Here is a 19,866-nt window from a genome sequence, read left to right as displayed (position 1 = left end):
ATATTCAAAAGCAGAGACATTACTTTGCCGACTAAGGTCCGTCTCGTCAAGGCTATGGTTTTTCCTGTGGTCATGTATGGATGTGAGAGTTGGACTGTGAAGAAGGCTGAGCACCGAAGAATTGATGCTTTTGAACTGTGGTGTTGGAGAAGACTCTTGAGAGTCCACTTGGACTGCAAGGAGATCCAACCAGTCCATTCTAAAGGAGATCAGTCCTGAGTGTTCATTGGAAGGACTGATGCTGAAGCTGAATCTCCAGAACTTTGGCCACTTCATGCGAAGAGTTGACTCATTGGAAAAGACTCTGATGCTGGGAGGGATTGGGGGCAGGAGGAGAAGGGGATGACAGAGGATGAGATGGCTGGATAGCATCACTGACTTGATGGATGTGAGTCTGAGTGAACTCCAGGAGTTGATGATGGACAGGGAGGCCTGGCGTGCTGTGATTCATGGGGTTGCAAAGAGTCGGACACAACTGAGCAACTGAACTGAACTGATGTGAGAAATTAACCTCATGCTCAGTGTCAATCATTAATATATTCCACCATTACAAAACCACCTCAAGATGCACACTGAGTTCATTCTGCCTTAAGTGTACTTTTTTATTTTTTCCAGTTTTACTGTAAGGGCAGTGAGGTCGAGAATACAGATGAGAGTTTTAAATCCCAGCTTCATTACTTCTTAGCCATGTAACGTTCAGCAGGTTATTTAACTGCTCTAAGTCTCAGTCTCCTCACTCATAAAAAGTAGACATAATAAAAGTAAGATTTTAATGACTATTATTGAGACTGCATGTAAAGTGTTTGCATTTACTCAATAAATGTTTGCTGGAGAAGATTGAAGGCAGGAGGAGAAGGGAACAACAGAGGATGAGATGGTTGGATGGCATCACCAACTAGATGTACATGAGTTTGAGCAGGCTCTGGGAGCTGGTAATGGACAGGGAAGCCTGGCATGCTGCAGTAGAGTCACAAAGAGTCGGATACGACTGAGCAGCTGACCTGAATTGAATAAATGTTCACATTTAACAAGTGTTTACTAAATACCTCTTAGATGTCAGGTGCTATCCTGGACACAGTGAAAACAACAGAATTGTATTAAGGATACAGATGGTATTTGTTTTAAAATTCTATAACTTTCATATTTAAATATTCTTTGTCTTTGATTTTTAATATATTTTTATCAGTATATTAGTATTTTAAATTTGATATATATTTTATTTATGATCATGAATACTTTAATTCTTTCTATGTTTCTTAGTTTTTACAAAATATTCCAAGTAAGTAAACCATAATTTCCATCCCTGTAATTCTTTTGTGTCAAATGGATTGGTAGTTTGCAGTTTTTGTTATAATCAAGTTCATTTGTCTCCAATGATTTTTCCTGATTGCAGAGGTAAAATTTAGGAAATTCCTACACTTTCTGGATTATAGGAGGTCTCTGCTCCTGTGGCTAAAAAATGATCTCCATTATGAAAATGATTAACTGTACTGTTCTATGAGTTACATTGAAGATCCACATAGTGAAAGCCCTAGGGTATCTGTAGAATTGTCTTTGACTGGCAACTCCATCCATATTTATGGATTTTTTTTATCCACTAAACTCAAGATAGATAAGAAGGATTGGCCTTGTTTCAGCTACTATGGTAGCTATTAAAAGAATTGGGCTCTCATTCTTATACTGTGTGGATGTTTAGGTATTTCAAGGATTTGTGTGTTCATTGTAGGGTGTAAGGTTTAGTGAGCAGGGGAGGCTTTGTTAAGTGTTCATAGCATTGTATTATCAAAGCTTAGGTGAAAATAGGAAGGATAGCTGATGACCATTATAGGATTCTTTGGTCACTTGTCATTGGACATGGCAAAACTTTGGAAATCAAATGTTCTTTCTTAAATTTTTAATGGTCAGAAATAAGATAATGACTCTAACTCACCACTTGAAGGAAATGTATTAGTAGAGGCAGTTGTCAGAAGTGTGAGAGCTAGGAGTTTGTACAAGTGTATCAGTGCGTGTATTCCTTCCCCTGTAGGTTACTCTTACTTTTTTGCTGTTAAAAGAACTCTGTAGTGAATATACTTATATATAAATCCTTGCATCTCAGAATTATTTCTAATAATAAATATTCAGAAATGGTTTTGTGTTCAGAGGCTATAAACTTATTTTAAGTTTCCGGTTAGGCATTTCAAATTGCTTTACAGTTTGTACTCCTGTTCACATTAATTTTGAGCTGTTATTTTGAGTGCCAACTGTGTATTAGTAGAGAACCGTACTAATAAAGGCCTGCCTTCATCTAGTTTCTAGTATCTAGAAACCTCTAGTAGAGATGTAGACAGTAAAAGATACGAAATGGAGTTTCAAGTAGTGATAAGTGACATTCAAGAAGAAAGGGTACAGGGAGTGAGGGAGTAGAGGTGATGTAGCTAGAATAGGCAGAGAGAAGAAAGGCCTCTCTGAACTAGCATTTAGTAGAGACCTACAATCCATTTTATTGTCAGTCTTGCTACATTTGTTAAAGCATTAAGTATTATTATTTTTAAAACTGTTTGCCAGTTGAAATGAAAAATGTTTTAAAATTTTTATTTGATATTTAAGTCGATTTTTTTCCTTTAGCTTATTTGTATTAGCTGTTAGTTATTGGATTTGAGTTGCTATGATCCTTACCTTTATATAACAAAAAGGCACAGTATTCAAGTTTGGCTCCCCCGAGAGGGCAATATGAGACTTAAGATGAAAATAAGTGATTTTTATGAATCTGGCTCCTGGTTCTTTCTGAGATTTTCGCTAACATCAACTTTAGTAACTGCGATAGCAGAATGTAATGAAGGATATTGTATGTATGTGAATTGTTGGATAGGTGCTGATGAGTATAACTGTTTAGAGAACAGTGTTGTTGCCAAGACTTCTGATTTATTCTTTGAAAGGACCTGTTTACTTGCTCTGTTACAGATTTTTGCTTTGGGATATGTGTAGACTCAGTGTATGAATGGGACAGCTGGTTTTCTTCTATTACTGGAAAAATTACCCTCATGTTTTCCTGTCTGTAGGTCTACTTTAAAATAATCAAAATTTAAAAACTCAAAAGATGTAGGAATTAATATCTGGCAAAATTAAAATACATACTTGATTTGATAGTTTGTCCTGTGTTTTTATAGTTTATAAGCGGAAGAAGACAAAAGAACTCTCTTAGGAATTGTACTTTTCCAGGCTCAGCTTATAATTTTAGTATGTGATCATTCTATTTGTTTCTTTATCATAGAGGGATCTTTTTAAATTATGACACTAAATTATGGCTTGTAAAAATTATTTTTTATGCAGAGCATAGTTTTAGATTTAGGTTTTCTTTATGAAAATTGTATGTGATGTATTCTAATTCAGTACTTTTTAAAAATTAAAATAATGGTTGTTTGTAATCAGCTTTCTAAATAATGATGGCACCACTGTTGTTTCACCCTTAGTATTTAATAAGATAAGAAATAAGTTCCAGAGAATAGATTGCATTTAGTAACAGCTCTCTTTGCTCCATTCATTTATTCACTTATCTACTCAACAGATGAGAGCTACTGAAGACTACGACACATAATTAAAGGTGATGGATATGGTGGAGGGAGTATCACATGGCTGGTACTGCCTTCCTGGAGTTTACAGTCATGTAACAGATACAGAGCACCAGACAGACAAATTGGGAGACGGTGTAATGATTACTGATAGCAGCTGGTAGTACCTGAAGCGGGAAGTGAGTGCTTTGTCAGATTCACTCCTGGTCGTATGAGGGAAAGTGATTTTGTTCTGTGGTTCTCTGGCGCCTTGACAGAGTGTATGTGTATAGCTGCACGTGTACATGCACACAGAAGACTGACTTTTTAAAAAATTCTTCTAATTGTGGTAAAATACTCATAACAAAGTCTACCATCTTGGCCATTTTTAAGTGTGCACTTCAGTAGGGTTAAATATATTCCCCTTGTTGCGCAGTGTCCAGAACTTTTTCAGCTTGCAAAACCAAAACTCTGTAGCCATTAAACACCACTTCCCCTCTCCCCTTCCCCCGAGCTTATGGCAACCACCATTCTGCTTTCTGTCTCTATGAATTCAACCCTCATGTGAGTAGATAAACGTCCTTTTAATCTTAGGTTTACTTTCTATTGTTTTGAAAGTTGCCAGAGTTCTGCTACCAATTACAAATCCTTGCTTTTGCTTTCCTGGATGAATATGAGGAGACGAAAAAACCCCAGGGGTTATTCTGTGGCTGTGCTGTTGCCAGTGGCGCCACAGGCCAACATCACCTGTGGCGGCTTCAGGTCTCTGCCATCCTGAGAAGTCCGTACCCAGCAAGGAGCCTTAGGAGGAGCAAAGTTTGAACAGGCAGAGATGTTATCAAAACTTGGGTTTTTATCACCACGGAAGACTGTCTTAAACCAGGGTTTGGCAGACCTTTTCTGTAAAGGACCAGATGGTGAATATTTTAAGCTGTGCAATCCTGTCACAGCTGTTCACCTCAGCCACTGTACCATGAAATCGGCCCTAGATGCTGTGTAAACTTACAGGAGCAGCTGCCTTCCAGTAACTCTCTGTGAAAACAGGCCGTAGGTCCAGCTGTCCCACAGGCTATAGTTTGTTGACCCTTGTCTTGAAACTATCCTCAGGCTACACATAACTGGAGAGTGATGAGGTAGAACCCGTACCTGGGAGATTGCTAAGCTGGTTGGTGACTTGGAGCAGAAAGAGAGATTCAATACCATATTTATGAAATTTGTGCCACTGATCATAAGGTGTACCTTTTATGTACCGCTGAGAAAGGAAGAAGTGCAAACAATTGATAAGATCGCACTGGCTGTATGATTCATCCTGGTTCTAGAAATGTTAAAACGTGCAGTGGGGTGGAGAATGTGTCTGAATAGGTGACGTAGTGCTAGCACATGGATTCTTCCTGTGGGCCGCACACTGTGCTGAGCACTTCACACGCATTGTCCTACCCCTCTGCCACCCTCAGCACATCTCCTTACGGTCCCCGGTGGCCGCCTGAATGAACTCTAGTCACCGTGTCTTTGTTCCACACAGCAGGAAGGAGGAGATAGGGCATGTTGTCCCCTGCCCTTTCACAGCGACTTCCTGGGAATCTTTCAGCTCACTTCCAGTTAATCTCAGTGACCAGGACTTTGGCACAAATAGCTCTAAGCGAAGCTGAACATGTGGTCTTTTATTTGGGGTGGTAGTGTGCCCAGCTGAAAATCGGGGTCCTAAAATGGGAGGGGGGAAATGACATTGGAGTAGGCAGCTAAAAATCTCTGCTGTGCTGTGTCATTGCTTTGTTTTGTGAATGATGTAATCAGGAGAGAAACATCTTCAAATTCTCTTTTCCAAAAGATCACCACCTGCAAGGTGGAGCTTAAGGTGACCTCCATCTTAAGGTGACCTCCACCTCCACCTCCCTAACCTGGAGGGAGTTAAGGTGACTGGAGGCCACTGCATTGATGAGAGGTAGGTGGGATGGCAGCCGTGGCAACAGAGAGTTTCCTGAGGCTGACGGGCCTCGGTCATTGGTCAGGTGTGAGCAGGCTCTTGGCTTGGCAGTTGAGTATGTTCTGGTGCCAGAGACAGGAGCAGATTTCCAGAAAGAGGAAGTCTACTTAGAAGGAACTTGAAAAGGAACAGGCAGAAAGAGAGGGAAAATAGAATGTGGCCTTTCAGAAGTCAAGAAGAGAGCATTTCAAGGTCTAGGGAGTGGTCAGTTGTCTCAGATGCAGCTGAGAGCTCAAGTTTAAGAGAAACATTGTTATTATTGACTAGATTTAGCAAGGAGGAGGATGTTAATGACCTTGGTAAGAGCAGTTCACTGAACTATGGAGAAAACAAGATTATAGCAGGTGTTTGAGTGAAAAAGAGGTGAGGTGAGGAAGTAGAGGTGAGTGCAGCAGCTTTTTAAGCTTTGACTTTAAGAAGATGGAGAAAAAAGGACAGAAAGGGGTGAGTGTATGTTTTGCTATTTTCTTTGTTTTTTAGATGTAAAATATTTGAGTGTGTTTGTGTCTGTGGAAAGGAATAGATAGGGAAAGGCTGACTCTGAGGCTGGGAGGTTGATGAAGTGGGAATCTTAGGTGGGCACTAGCAGAGAGATTACTTTGGGGCAGGGGACAGCTATTCAGTGACCAGAAGGAAGGGGAAGCAACAGAGGTGGTGATGCGGGAAGGTCCTGAGGATCTGTTCTGGAGGCAGAAGGTCGAGGGCACTGTAGTAGGGGATGGTTTTGTTCGTCCTGTGAATAGGAGCTGAGCTTATCTCGGTGGCTGACAAGGTGTTGGCAAGTTTGCTGGTGGATCACGTGATCATGTATGTGATTTGCCAGCTTTTCCTGAACAAGAAAACAAATCTCTGGTCTAGGTAATTGGTTGGAGTGTTCACGTGACCCAGATTTTGGTTGTTACCTTTAGAAATGCGAAATGAAGAGACGAAGTGAGAAAGCACCTAGCACAGGCCTTGGCACACAGGCTGCCCAGTAGGGCTTGCCGAATACGCGGATGTTCTTGGCACACTTCCTGTACATATGGAATGTCATTTCAACCTTGTTTTACTGTTTACACAGCTCATTTTCTTTTTGGAAAATTTTGCTTTTGTTGGAAAAAAACAACTTTCTCAATAATCATACCCTTCTGAACCATAACAGGGCAGGTACTGTTAGCTTGTTTTGGGTATTTGGCACTGTCTCCAGGAATAGCAGGAATATGCTACCAAGAACTGGGTTATACTATTGCTAATGGGGACAGTGTGTCTCCATGACTGTGTAATGAATTCAGCTTTTCTTCTAACTGGAAACTGAGTTGTGAACAGACTTGGCAAGGTACAGGTCATAGTAGACAGTTTTTAAAAGATCTTTTAAAAAGTATTTCAGTTTCTGCAGAAAAACTAGATTACATCCTAGAGGGAAGAATGTTGTTTAAATTATGATTTTTCATAATTTCACAGCTACTTTCTTTGTTCATTCCGCAGAGGAAGTTGAGTATTTGACTCATAGTTTTCTCCTACTGAGAGGATAATGTGAGTGGTTTTGTCTCCCCTGCACATTTTGCCATGGGGTCGCTAAGAGTCAGACACGACTGAAAGGCTTCACTGTCACTTTTCATGCATTAGAGAAGGAAATGGCAATCCACTCCAGTGTTCTTGCCTGGAGAATCCCAGGGACGGCGGAGCCTGGTGGGCTGCTGTCTATGGGGTCGCACAGAGTGGACACAACTGAAGTGACTTAGCAGCAGCAGCAGCACATTTTGCAGGGAGCCTCCTGAGGTTTGCCCCACCTTACCTGTAGATGTTGCCCTGCTGTATATTTACAGTGCCACAGAGGTCTTCATAGAACACTGAATTCTATTCGTGTCTTGGAGAAAGAGAAACACGGTGATCAGGCTTGAAAGCAGAGATAGCACTGTGTGTGCTAAGTCATTTCAGTCCTGTCTGACTGTGACCCTTTGCACTGTAGCCCACCAGGCTCCTCTGCTCATGAGATTGTCTAGGCAAGAATACTGCAGTGGGTTGCCATGCCCTCCTCCAGAGGATCTTCCCCACCCAAGGACTGAACCTGTGTCTCTTACTTCTCCTGCATTGGCAGGTGGGTTCTTTACCACTGACGCCATCTGGGGAGTACTGTGACTGACTAAAGTGACTCAGTGAGAGTAACATCTAGGCTGTATCCAGCAGTGCATGGTACTCCCTGTCATCTCCCAACCCAATCCATCTTTGCCTGAGTGGATGTCTTTGTTCATTCTCCTGGGGGAGCTCAGAGGGGAATAGTGGAGAACAGATCTAATAATGTCCCTGGGACTAGGTGTGTCCAGCATAACTTCAGCTGTTGCCAAACAGTCTTCTAACACAGGTCCTCTTGGCTCTGGAAATAAACCGAGCTCTGTGGGATTGCTTGGTGAGGTCCCTGGTGGTGGGTGTGGACAGCATCAGCCACAGAGGGAACTTGTATTGGTATATGGGGTGATTTATGTGAGGAAAGCTGAGCTTGCCACCTAATATAAACTGCAGTAAGCTGTAGACCAAAACTGTCTTGGCTTCCTTCCATGCATGACTGCTGCCTTTCTGTGTGTTTGTGTCTGTGTGCGGAGTCGGGTGAATTTAAGCTGAAACGTAAGTGAAAGTGGAGGTTTCTTTTTTTTTTTAAAGTGGAGGTTTCTAATAGCAATGCTGACTCGATGACTCTGGACATCTTCTCCCTGGCTGTACGTTGTTAGTTCACACCTTGTGACTTCTTCCCTTTCTTTCCATAGTCCTTTTCTTGTTAACAGTCAGTTCTTCAGTGGGGCCTGTATTTAATTAGCTGCTATATTATAGCAAGACAAGTAGGTATTACTGAAAGCACCACCTAAAGAACCATGGTTCCTTGACATTTGTAGGGGTTAGGTGACTCCCTACCCACTTAACTTGGTGTACAAAGTTCTAAGTAAGGCACTTCACATAGAATTCTGGGCTCCCACCTAAATGATAAACAAGTTTCTACTTGGGAGTTGCCTGTACCTGGGCCCAAAAGTCTCCATTAGCTCAGTTTTGGAATTTAACATTGTTCTTGGATCAGCTTATTTTATTTCACCCCAAATATTTGAAAGCTAATTTAGAAGTAAATTTTAAATTTAAACTGAAGTTCTCAAGATACCAATCTTGGGAAGATTTGAATCAAGACCAAAAGTGTATTTAATATATCTTTTGGCTGAAGGCAGATGGCCTAGTGTTAAAGTCATTGTGAGGCTGGGACCTTTGATCACTGTTACATAGAGAATAAAGGAGGATACATGATCACCATTATATATAGATTAAATTTGGGGGATACAAGAAAATTTGTTTAGCCTCCATAGACTCAGTCGTAAGGAACTGTCTTCTTAAAGCATTCTAGTAAAATGCATGTTTTGAAGTTTGATTAATATGAAAAAAACATTTTTTCCCTAAATACTTTATATTCTTTATCATATGTGGATCAAAGATGTTTTATAATGAATATATGTAATATTGGGGTTTTTTCCTTTCCTGGTGAAACTTTAAGGCTCCAGGGTTGACTTTTGGTTTTTAATTCATCTGCACAGATGATATGAGTCAGTGTCATTGAAGTTAAAAAGAAAAAAGGTTATATTGAACAAAAAAAGGATTTTGGCAGAGTTTTATTAAAACTGAAACATAATTCTGATTGTTTGGTTGATATTTTTTAACAGGCCATCTAGAACTACACATGCTGCTAGCCATGTATGTTGATTTACATTAATATTAAATAAAATTAAAATTTCAATTACTCAGCTGCATTTAGCACTGTGTCTGGAGGGTGACAAAATGGTGAAAAATGCTATCCTGGTGATCTTTTGACTGCATACCTAAAAATATGAAGAAATTTCTTTTTACATTGTTTACATTTTTGTAAATTTTCTGCCCTGAAATGACAGGCTGCCCATTCCTAAGAGATAATGGAAAACTCATAACTCAGGTGTTGAATAGTGTCTGAAACCCTAAGCCCTGCCATTTTGTACTGTTATTAACTGTATTTGAAAGAGCAGCGTTTTCTCAGACTCACACTTTTAGAACCATGGTTACACTTGTAGTATTATTTTTCATTCTTTTAATCTTTTAATTCAAAGCTGAGGGTATATTGTTTCTTAAATTCAAATGAAGAGAATCCATTTTCTGATTCACTAAACTAAGACTTCAGAACATGTATTCTATTCAATTTTAACACCTACAAATGGAATAAAAAAACTTACTTAAGGCTCGATTTGCCATAGAATCTGTCAACCTGTATTACATTTCTTTGTCAGTCTCCCCTTCTCTCAGATCTGCTGCATACACAAATATCAACTTTATTAAATGAAAGCAATTGTCTGGAAAAATCTGCATTAATTTGGAATCTCCTGAAGCATAAATAAGTCACTTTAAAAAAAAGAACGCTAATTAAACCTTGAGGACATTGTGTTAAGTGAAATAAGTCAGTCACAAAAGACAAGTCCATTGTGACTCATGTCTGAGCCACCTGGAGTAGCCAGACTCATGGAGATAGAAAGTAGAAAAGTTTTTTCTCATTGTTTCTCGTTGTTTTCTAATGAATTTAGGTCTAGTTTTGCAGGATGAAAGAGTTCTGGTTTTATTTCTTCAGTCCCCTTAAGTATTATCTATCCTCCACCATGATGTAACTAAAGAGTACATTTGATGACCTATTTCATAAAAGAAAAGTAACAACAAGTGTTCTGTAAATGGATAGAAAATACACTGTGATCTTTTTAAAAGCTCCGTTCTTATCATCTAAACAAGATGTTTAGACTTGTTTGTGCCTCTCCTTCTAACAGAAGAATTTGAGCTTCCACTGTCATTGTTCCTTTCCTGTGAGGAAGAAATTGAAGATTAAGCCTCTGTGCTCATTTCAAACTTGTTTTACTATTTACACAGCTCATTTTCTTTCAGGCAAACTTGCTTTTGTTGAAAAAAAAACTTTCAGATTGCAAAAAATCACACCCTTGTGAACCATACCAGGGCAGGCATTGGTAGCCTGCTCCGAGTGTTTGGCCCTGTCTCCAGGATTTCACGAGTATGTTACCCAGAACTGTGTGATCATATACACACTTGTCCAGAACCTAAGCAGACTCATAGTGCACCAGAAACATGTACAGATGTGAATGAATTTGTGCATCCTGTTTGCTATGTTGATGCACATTGAGAATTCAGTGCTTTTGAAGGTAGTCCAAGAGAAGTATATTCTCACCAGCCAGCCAAAATATTTGTAGACTGTAACTTTTCCCCCTCTTGTGCTCCATTGTACTGTAAGTGAACCGCTGAACTACTTCTGTGTGCAAGGGAAGTTGCTGATAAGAACTTAATTTTGACCATAAGGGCCCTGGACATTAAAGAAAATGTAGCTGAAACTCTACAGAAAAAGCAAACCTCTTCAAGGAAGCATGGAAATAACCTTGGTGTTGATTTGGTTTAACCTCTTAACAACTTTAAAAAATTTTTCAGATTCAGCCCTATGAGAAGATAAAGGCCAGGGGCTTACCTGATAATGTATCCTCTGTGCTGAACAAGCTGGTGGTGGTGAAACTCAATGGCGGTTTGGGAACCAGCATGGGCTGCAAAGGCCCAAAGAGTCTGATTGGCGTGAGGAACGAGAATACCTTTCTGGATCTGACCGTTCAGCAAATCGAAGTGAGTTGGAACGTTGAGCCTTTCTCATGAGCTACCAAAATGATTTTCAGTTTTCAGGTTACTGTAAATGTTACCTTAGAAAATAACAGATGAGGATTTGAGCTAGTCAAGGAGCATGCTATCTTTAGTCTCTTTATTAGTGTGTTAAAAAAGGTTTGGTGTTCCTAAAAGCAAATCCTTAGAGTGATGTGAAAGCTTTTGATCTTTAAATAGCGTTTGTGGTGCTGGAATCTCTGGGTCTCTTCAGATTCTCCTTTGATCTCCCTGCCTCTCTCCCCTCCTTCTCTCTAGGGGTAGCCTTCATCAGAGCTGGGATGATCTGACTTTATTAGCCCCCTTTTGGAGGCTGGGGAGAATTTCATGTATCTGCCTGGGTACGTTGGATGCTAAGAACTGTCACTGACTTCTCTTTTACATCAATCATAAAGTCCTTAGTCATAGACCATAAGCTCTTAACAGGCAGTGGCCCCTGTCTTTTTCATCTCTATATCCCTAGTTTCTCATACAGTGCCAGCAATCATTATAATAGCAGTAGCAGCAGCTAAGGAGAAGGCAATGGCAACCCACTCCAGTGTTCTTGCCTGGAGAATCCCAGGGATGCAGGAGCCTGGTGGGCTGCTGTCTGTGGAGTCGCACAGAGTCAGACACGACTGAAGCAACTTAGCAGCAGCAGCAGCAGCAGCAGCTAACATTTATCCAGCACTTACTAAGTATCATTCTGAGCTCTTTACATGAATTGACTCATTTGCTCCTCTCAACAACTCTGTAAGATAAGCACTGTTATCATAACCATTTTACAGATGAGGAAACCAAGACACAGAGAGGTTGATTTATGCCCAGGCCTCCCTAGCTAGTTAGTAAGTGCAGAATCAAACAGTGAACACAGAGCAGTCTGACTTCTAAGATTGTATTTTCTCCTCACTTTGTGCTGCCTCTTAGCTCTTCCTAGAGATAGAAAAGATATCAGTTAGGCTATTATTCACAGTCCTTCACATGATTCCTGAGAATAGGGAGACGTCTTTGTAACATTTGTACTTTCGTTCCCACAGTACTTTGGACACAGAATAAATACGTAGTCTGTATTTGCCCATCCAGTGAGGCCACAGGGCACTGTGGCTTGGCACACAGCCCCAGAGTTGGACTCTGGGGGCTGGGAGGGGTGTCCTGGCTCTGCCACTGACCTGCTGCTTCTCTGGGCCTCAGTTTAGCCATCCATGAAATGGAGGCAGTAGTTCCTGTCTCACAGGATTGGGATGTAATGAGCAAGTACATGGTGAAGATGCCAGTTATAGTTTATTTCAAGTCTATATATTCTGCTGTTATAGATGATATGAACATTTTGTGATCAACCATTGAGAGTTAATTTTATACTTTGAAACAAAAGAATAGTAAGTCTGAGTGACCTGATTGTCGTTTTCCTCCCTAGCACTTGAACAAAACCTACGATACTGATGTTCCTCTTGTTCTAATGAACTCTTTTAACACGGATGAAGATACCAAAAAAATACTACAGAAGTATAATCACTGTCGTGTGAAAATCTACACGTTTAATCAAAGCAGGTACAAGGAGTAAAAGAATTAACTCTGTGGGATGTTACTTCCAGAAAGGAGGACTTCTTTGTTTTGTTTAAACAGAGCAGCCTCAAGATGTACATGTGCCAAACTGTCTACAGGTGTTTAAATGCCTTTAAAGGCTAAACATTAGTTAACAGATACGTGGCAGTTATAATCACTCTGTGGGTATGTAACTTGAACTTCTTAAAAGAGAATCTGCCTGAGATTTTGGTTCTCAAAAGTGGTAAGAAGCAGACATCCCTGAGTACCAACCTGCTGTTGATTTTCTGGGAAAGGAAGAGAACCACCCCTGAATATATCTATTGGTAAGAATGGACAGCATTTCCCAAATAGAGAGCATTTCCTTTTTTTTCAAGGAAAAGAACAACCTCACCACCAAATAAGTTTGAGAAAATTTACTTAATATGTCTTTCCTTTTGAAGAGTCATAAAACATATGAATATCTTAAAAATATGGGGTGTCTTCCCATCTGAATGACCATGGAATAATTCTTTTTTGCAGCAAATATCACTATGTAGGAAGCTGGTTTTTTGGTCAACACAGATAATGAGAGATTTTCTTAAATAGATTGACTTATGATTAAATTACTATGATGGATTTAAAAGGAGGGAAATTTTATTTAACTTTACATGCATTGTTTTTTACTCGAACATCTGGAATACTCTACAGAGTTGATACTGAAAAAGAAATTTTGTTTTCTTAAGGTACCCAAGGATTAATAAAGAATCATTACTGCCTGTAGCAAAGAATGTATCATACTCAGGGGAAAATACAGAAGCTTGGTATCCTCCGGGTCATGGAGATATTTATGCCAGTTTCTACAACTCTGGTTTGCTTGACACCTTTATAGGAGAAGGCAAAGAATATATTTTTGTGTCCAACATAGATAATCTGGGTGCCACAGTGGATCTTTATATTCTTAATCATCTCATGAACCCACCCAATGGAAAACCTTGTGAATTTGTCATGGAAGTCACAAATAAAACCCGAGCGGATGTAAAGGTAAATACTGAGAGGAAGCAGTTTGGGGATTTACATCTTCACATTTCATAGTTGCAATTCTTTATTGAAAAGTTTCTAAGCTTAGAAACTTGATAACATCACTGTAAGCTAAAGTGGGATAGTGTTCTAGAGTATCCTGAGTTCTATCTGATATAACAGTGTGTAATATACATCCAGATTTAATAGTAGTAAAATCATTTTTCTTTTTCAAACAATCTATATGGGCAATTTTAACTAAAAAACAATTCCACACATATTTATAGGATTATCTGAAACATATGTGAAAACACTGTTTGTTCCAACCATTAATATTCTAGTTGGATGCTTAAGTGTTTTTAATTGTTCTTTTAATGGAAATTTACTTCTATTTCTACAGTATGTATTTCTCTCTGTATATGTTTTATCACTGTAATATCTTTTGTTATAAACCAAAAAGAGCAGTTTTATACAAAGCAAAAGTTAGTTTTTTTCCTCTTGCATGTTTAGTGATGATGATATTTGGCCTTTGATCGAATAGTGCACAAGGTTTTTCACTTAGCTCCAGGGCGTAAGAAAAGTGGGCAGTGTGTGATACTATGGCTGGTCCTTGGGCTGGGTTCTGTTTCTCTTGCAGATGTCCCCCTCACACACGAGTGAACATTCCCCTTTTCCTGCACCTCACGGCCTCTAGGCTAAGGCCACTCTGAAATCTCTTCTCTTCCACTTGTGCCTCTGTCTTGACTTTACTCCCCTCATCCCAGACGCAGTCAGAGCAGGGTCTGAGGTGGCAGGATTGGTCGTTCGGTGATGGACAGTGGTTTGAGAATAAGAGGAATGTCTGTTTCTGGAACAGTTGTTTGGAAAGTAAGGAGAACGCTGAGGTACCCCCAGGACTTCTGTTATGGACAAGAGGGAGTACAAAACAACTGACAACCTGAATTATTTTCTTTGGTTCTACTTTCATACATGTGTTACTTTGTATCCCAGATCGAATCACTGCCATTGCCTTTTATTTCTGGGGGATTTTGTCAGCAGTGACTTTTCTGTATCATTCATAGACTGTAAACAATGTGGTTTGGTTATAATTGGGAGCGATGTGGAAGCATTCACTCTTCTCTGCCTTTCTAGGGTGGGACACTCACTCAGTATGAAGGCAAACTGAGACTGGTGGAAATTGCTCAAGTGCCAAAAGCGCATGTTGATGAGTTCAAATCTGTATCAAAATTCAAAATATTTAACACAAACAACCTATGGATCTCTCTTGCTGCAGTTAAAAGACTGCAGGAGCAGAATGCTATTGACATGGAAATCATTGTAAATCCAAAGGTAAGCCAAAGTTGCAGACCACTGGGCTCCCTGGTTGCAGTCACAGCACACCACACACAGACTCACTGTCCACTGCCTCTGGCCCATCTAGTCCCTGGGTCACTCCCTTTGGCCTAGTTAGTTTCTTCCATTCCTGGCCCTCTCCTTGAGTCGACACCCATCCCTTAGTTTGCCAAGCAGTCCGTGGTGTCCTTACTTGACCCTGGGCTGTGGTAGCGGCAAGAGCACTGGGGCCCAAAGTAGAGGATCTACCTCAGTCTTGATGCTCTGGTACTTAGAGGCCTCTTGGCCCCAGTCATCTGCATGGGTTTTCTGAACCTTCAGCTCTTTATTGTAAAATGGAAATGTTACTGAACCAGAGAGTTATGATGCTGAAAAAGATCACATATGTCTAAGCACCTCCCAGTGCTTCAGAGATATCAGCTCTCAAAATTTGTTTCCTTCAGTGGATCTCTGAAACCACTCCCCAGATAACTAGCCCATATAGAACCAAGTTACTAAAACCTGTTTCTTTCTCCTGTTCCCTTTCTTACAGACTTTGGATGGAGGCCTGAATGTCATTCAGTTAGAGACTGCAGTAGGGGCTGCCATTAAAAGTTTTGAGAACTCTCTAGGTATTAATGTTCCTAGAAGCCGTTTTCTGCCTGTCAAAACCACGTCAGATCTCTTGCTTGTGATGTCAAACCTCTATAGCCTTAATGCAGGATCTTTGACAATGAGTGAAAAGCGGGAATTTCCTACAGTGCCCTTGGTTAAATTAGGCAGTTCTTTCACAAAGGTATGTAATTATAAATATGATATACATGTGAATTTGTATTTCTTCATGTGTAATTAGAAAGATAGGATACACACGTGGAGTCTGATTACAGTCTTTGCTGCTAATCTATTATATTCCTCCAACTCTGATATCTTTTAATCAACCATAGAAGAGGAAGATGTAACTCACTTTTTAACTGCTTGCTGTATAGAGCAGTAAAGAATGTTTCCATTTTAAGATATTATATCTTATGTCTTATCTAAGACCATTACTGCTTTCATCAGTGAGAGAATGTTAATTCTGATTTAACAAAACCTATTGAGCCTCTGCCATGTGCAAGGCAGTGTTCTAGGTATTTAGCAGTAAATAAAACAGGCTAAAATCTTAGCCTTCCTGGATATTCTAGTGGGGTAAGAAGCAAGTAAGTCAAACGTATAATATGCCAAGAGGTGGCAAATGCTAAATAAAGGAGTGGGGAACGTGTGGGCGTGGTGGTGGTGGTGACATTTTACATTGGGTGGCCTCAGAGGTTTATCTGCAGGTATCCGGGGCATATTCTAGGCAAGAGGAATAGCAAGCATAGTAAAACCTGACTCTGATGTGTTAAGTGGAATCCAAAAAAATGTAATCACATAAAATGCTGTGAGGCTAATGAAGTGACAGGGTTTAGCGTTTGTGTGGCCTATGCCATCCAAGTCTATTCTAGTCCTGCTTGTAGCTTAGTGTCACCTGGTTCGGATATCTGCACTGCCCTTATACATTCCTGGGCTGTGATTCTGGGTCCTGTGGCCAGGTTGGAATTTCCAGGACAGCATCATGCATTTTAGAAGTCTCCCTGTCTTTGGTGCCTCCCTCATCTGCCTGCTCAGGCTGGGAAAATCATGGTGCTACATGGACCCGCCATCTTCCCAGATCCTGAGATGGAATTTCCATTTTCCACCTAACCTCATCTTCCCTTCCTTCCCTCCCACTCTTTCTAGCCTCTTCCATACCCTGCAAGAGATAAGAACTTTAGGCTGTCTCAGTTTGAGAACAGGGGTTGAGAGGGCAATGGCTAGTTGCTCTGAGGAAGAACATGTTTTAGGGTTCCTAAAGCACAGTGAGCAAGTGAGCAATGGGGGTGGGAGATAGATGGTCAAAGACATAACAGGCCAGATTGTGTAGAACCTTGTAATTGAGTATTGGGAGTGTGGCTTTTTTCTTCTCGGGGTTGAGAAGCCATTGGAGAAAGTCAATGAAGGGATGAAGTGACCAACCTGGTGAGCAAGGGTAGAATCAGGGAGACCAGGGAATAGGCTGTCACTGGAATTCTGGCTTGGAGCAGGGAGGCTGCAGGGGAAATAGTGAAAAACGGTAACATTATGAAATATTTTGTAATTTGTACCTACAGGATTTACTGGGTAGGAGGGTAAAAGAGAATAGTACAGATGGCTCTAAGGTTTTTGGCCTGTGTGACTGGAAATGTGGAGTTGTCTTTTACTGAGGGTGTGGAAAGCTTGGATAGAGCAGGTTTAGGGGGAGCATAATGGACAGTTAGATTTTGGAGATAGTGTACTTGGACTTTCAAATGGAGAAGCTGAATATATGAGTCTGGAGGTCAGAGGAAAAATCTAGAAACAAGGTAAATTTGAGAGTTGTCAGTTTATAACTGGGTATTTAAAACCATAAGGATCACTGAGGGAGTTAATGGCGTGGTAGGGAGTCAAGAACTGAGCCCTGAGGAACGCCAAGGCTGGAGGATGCGGATATGGTGGAGGAAGCAGCAAAGGTGACTGCAGAGCTGCAGATGAAGAACTGGGTAGAAAACCATGACTGTGTGTGGCCTGAAGCCAAATGAAGAAAATGTTTCACGAGAGAGGAACTGGTCATTTGTAGTCAAGTGCTGTGGCCAACTCAAGGATGATGAGTGAGAACTCACAATTTGCTGTAACAGTATAGAGGTTCTGGAGCCTGACTGGCATGGATTTAAGAGAGAATAGAAAAGAAATTGAAGATACTGAATGCGAAAACTTATTCAAGAGTTTTGCCTTAAAGAAAAACATAAAAATGAGTCTATAGGTAGAGAGGGATATAAGGTTTTCGAGTTCTGTTTTTAAGTTGGGAGAATTTGTAGCATGTTCTATAATGGCAACCCACTCCAGTACTCTTGCCTGGAAAATCCCATGGACGGAGAAGCCTGCAGGCTACCGCCCATGGGGTCACAAAGAGTCGGACAGGACTGAGCGACTTCACTTTCACACATTGATGCAAACTGATAGAATCAAGAGGGAAGGAGCACTGAAGAGGGAGAAAGGAGCATTGCTTCACAGTATCTTTGGGCAGTAACCATAAGAAGGGTTAGTCTTAAGTTGAAATAGAAATGGTCTGACCCCAGAACTAGGAGAGACAGGTAACTCCAGAGCAAGTGGGTGGTAGTGGTAAAGGCCAGTGTAAATTTTCCTGTTGCTTTTGTGCTTCTCAGCAAAATAGGAAACAAGGCCATAGAGGACAATTTCTAGTGCCAGTAAATCTAAGGAAGTAAGAGGCAAAGATAGTGATCTTGATACTTTGTGTTGGTGTTCTTCCAGAACTGTATTCCATTTCTTGTTAATCCTACCCATTTCATAAAGCCCAGCTCCAGTCTAGCTTGCTTCAAACCATGATGATCTCTTTTCCAACTAACTCCAGATTATGTGAACCACTCACCTGGCTTTTAGCATGGTGGTTATTTTTTACCTACTACTATTTTAATGTCCAATCTACTCAGCTGTAGCATAAACACTTGATTGTGGGGACAAAGTTTACCTCCTGGTCTCTACTACACAGGCTATATAAGCTCTCACTACTCACATAATGAGTCCTTAATAAATAGGGTTCTTCCCATAAAAGGCCTGAGCTTGGCCATAAACAGAATGTTAAACTTGAACCGTAAACCTTGTTAATTTAATCCCTGTTTTTCTGTTAACCGATTTTTGAAACAATTTTTATGTTTCCATTTTTCTTTCAGGTTCAGGATTATCTAAGAAGATTTGAAAGTATACCAGATATGCTTGAACTGGATCACCTCACAGTTTCAGGAGATGTGACATTTGGCAAGAATGTTTCATTAAAGGTGTGTTATGATGAAAATTATAGTTCTTATAGTTTTGTAAGACAGGTTTCATCCTCTAGTCCTAAATTTACCTTTATTTTAAGGAATATTTCTTACTCTGTACCAGATTGCTTATAAGATATGCATTTTCAAAATGAAATAGCTTACTTCATTATTTAGTATTAATACTGTCATCCATAGACATACAACACTTATAAGATACGCATTTTCAAAATGAAATAGCTTCCTTCAATATTTAGTATTAATACTGTCATCCATAGACATACAACATAGTCAAAATATAATCATAATTGTTGTGTATAGGAATTCTGTGGAACATAGCATTCAAATGGAAAGCAAACACTATTAAATAATTGAATTGGTACTATTTTATTGAAATATGACAGTCTTTAAAATTGAATCACTGATAAATTAGCATTCACTAAAGATGACTATTTGAAAGTAGAAAAAAATAACAACTCCATTTATACTGATTATAATCTATTCCTGTTAAAGTAAAATGTCATCAGTATGAAGATGTTCGTTCACATTACTACAGTGCTTGAGTACTTTGAGTATCATTCCAGCCTAGCATAAGGAATAGGAAGGACTATGGGTGTGAATATTCAAGTTCAGAACCAAAGATACAACACTTTTTTCCTAATCAAGTATTTTTTTAATTTCATACCTAGATTTCATGTGTTCTTATTAAAGTGACTTAAAGATCTTGAAAAAACAAAAAGATATATATAATTATTGCTGATACTGCCTTATCTAAACAGTGTTACTTAAATATGAATCATAAAACTGTTCTTTAAAAAAACAAACAAACCTGTATGTAGATAAAAACCAAGCACCGTGTAGTTTCTGAAGGCAGATAATGCTGGTGGCCTTGCAAGTAGTTCTTTGAAAGGGCCAGTCATGCTGTGGCACTGGTCCACTTCCCACTCCTAGATTCCTTGCCTCCTTATCAGAGATGGTACCAGAACTACTGCCA

At 39.9% G+C, this 19,866-nt stretch overlaps 1 protein-coding gene across 5 annotated transcripts in view; it reads left to right on the top strand.

Annotated features, from left to right (window-relative positions):
* UGP2 (UDP-glucose pyrophosphorylase 2) overlaps window positions 1-19,866 on the top strand; it is a 55,748-nt gene that overhangs the window by 35,243 nt on the left and 639 nt on the right. For all 5 annotated transcript variants that reach the window (XM_069583060.1, XM_069583059.1, XM_069583058.1 and 2 more), the window contains exons 4-9: window positions 10,975-11,160; window positions 12,587-12,720; window positions 13,440-13,737; window positions 14,845-15,042; window positions 15,578-15,820; window positions 18,786-18,890. In XM_069583060.1, coding sequence (XP_069439161.1) covers window positions 10,975-11,160; window positions 12,587-12,720; window positions 13,440-13,737; window positions 14,845-15,042; window positions 15,578-15,820; window positions 18,786-18,890 — 1,164 coding nt within the window. The remainder of the gene's footprint in view (window positions 1-10,974; window positions 11,161-12,586; window positions 12,721-13,439; window positions 13,738-14,844; window positions 15,043-15,577; window positions 15,821-18,785; window positions 18,891-19,866) is intronic.

This window comes from Ovis canadensis, chromosome 3, assembly GCF_042477335.2.
Source record: "Ovis canadensis isolate MfBH-ARS-UI-01 breed Bighorn chromosome 3, ARS-UI_OviCan_v2, whole genome shotgun sequence".
NCBI classification, from domain to species: Eukaryota; Metazoa; Chordata; class Mammalia; order Artiodactyla; family Bovidae; genus Ovis; species Ovis canadensis.
This window is presented reverse-complemented; position numbering and strand designations above follow the sequence as displayed.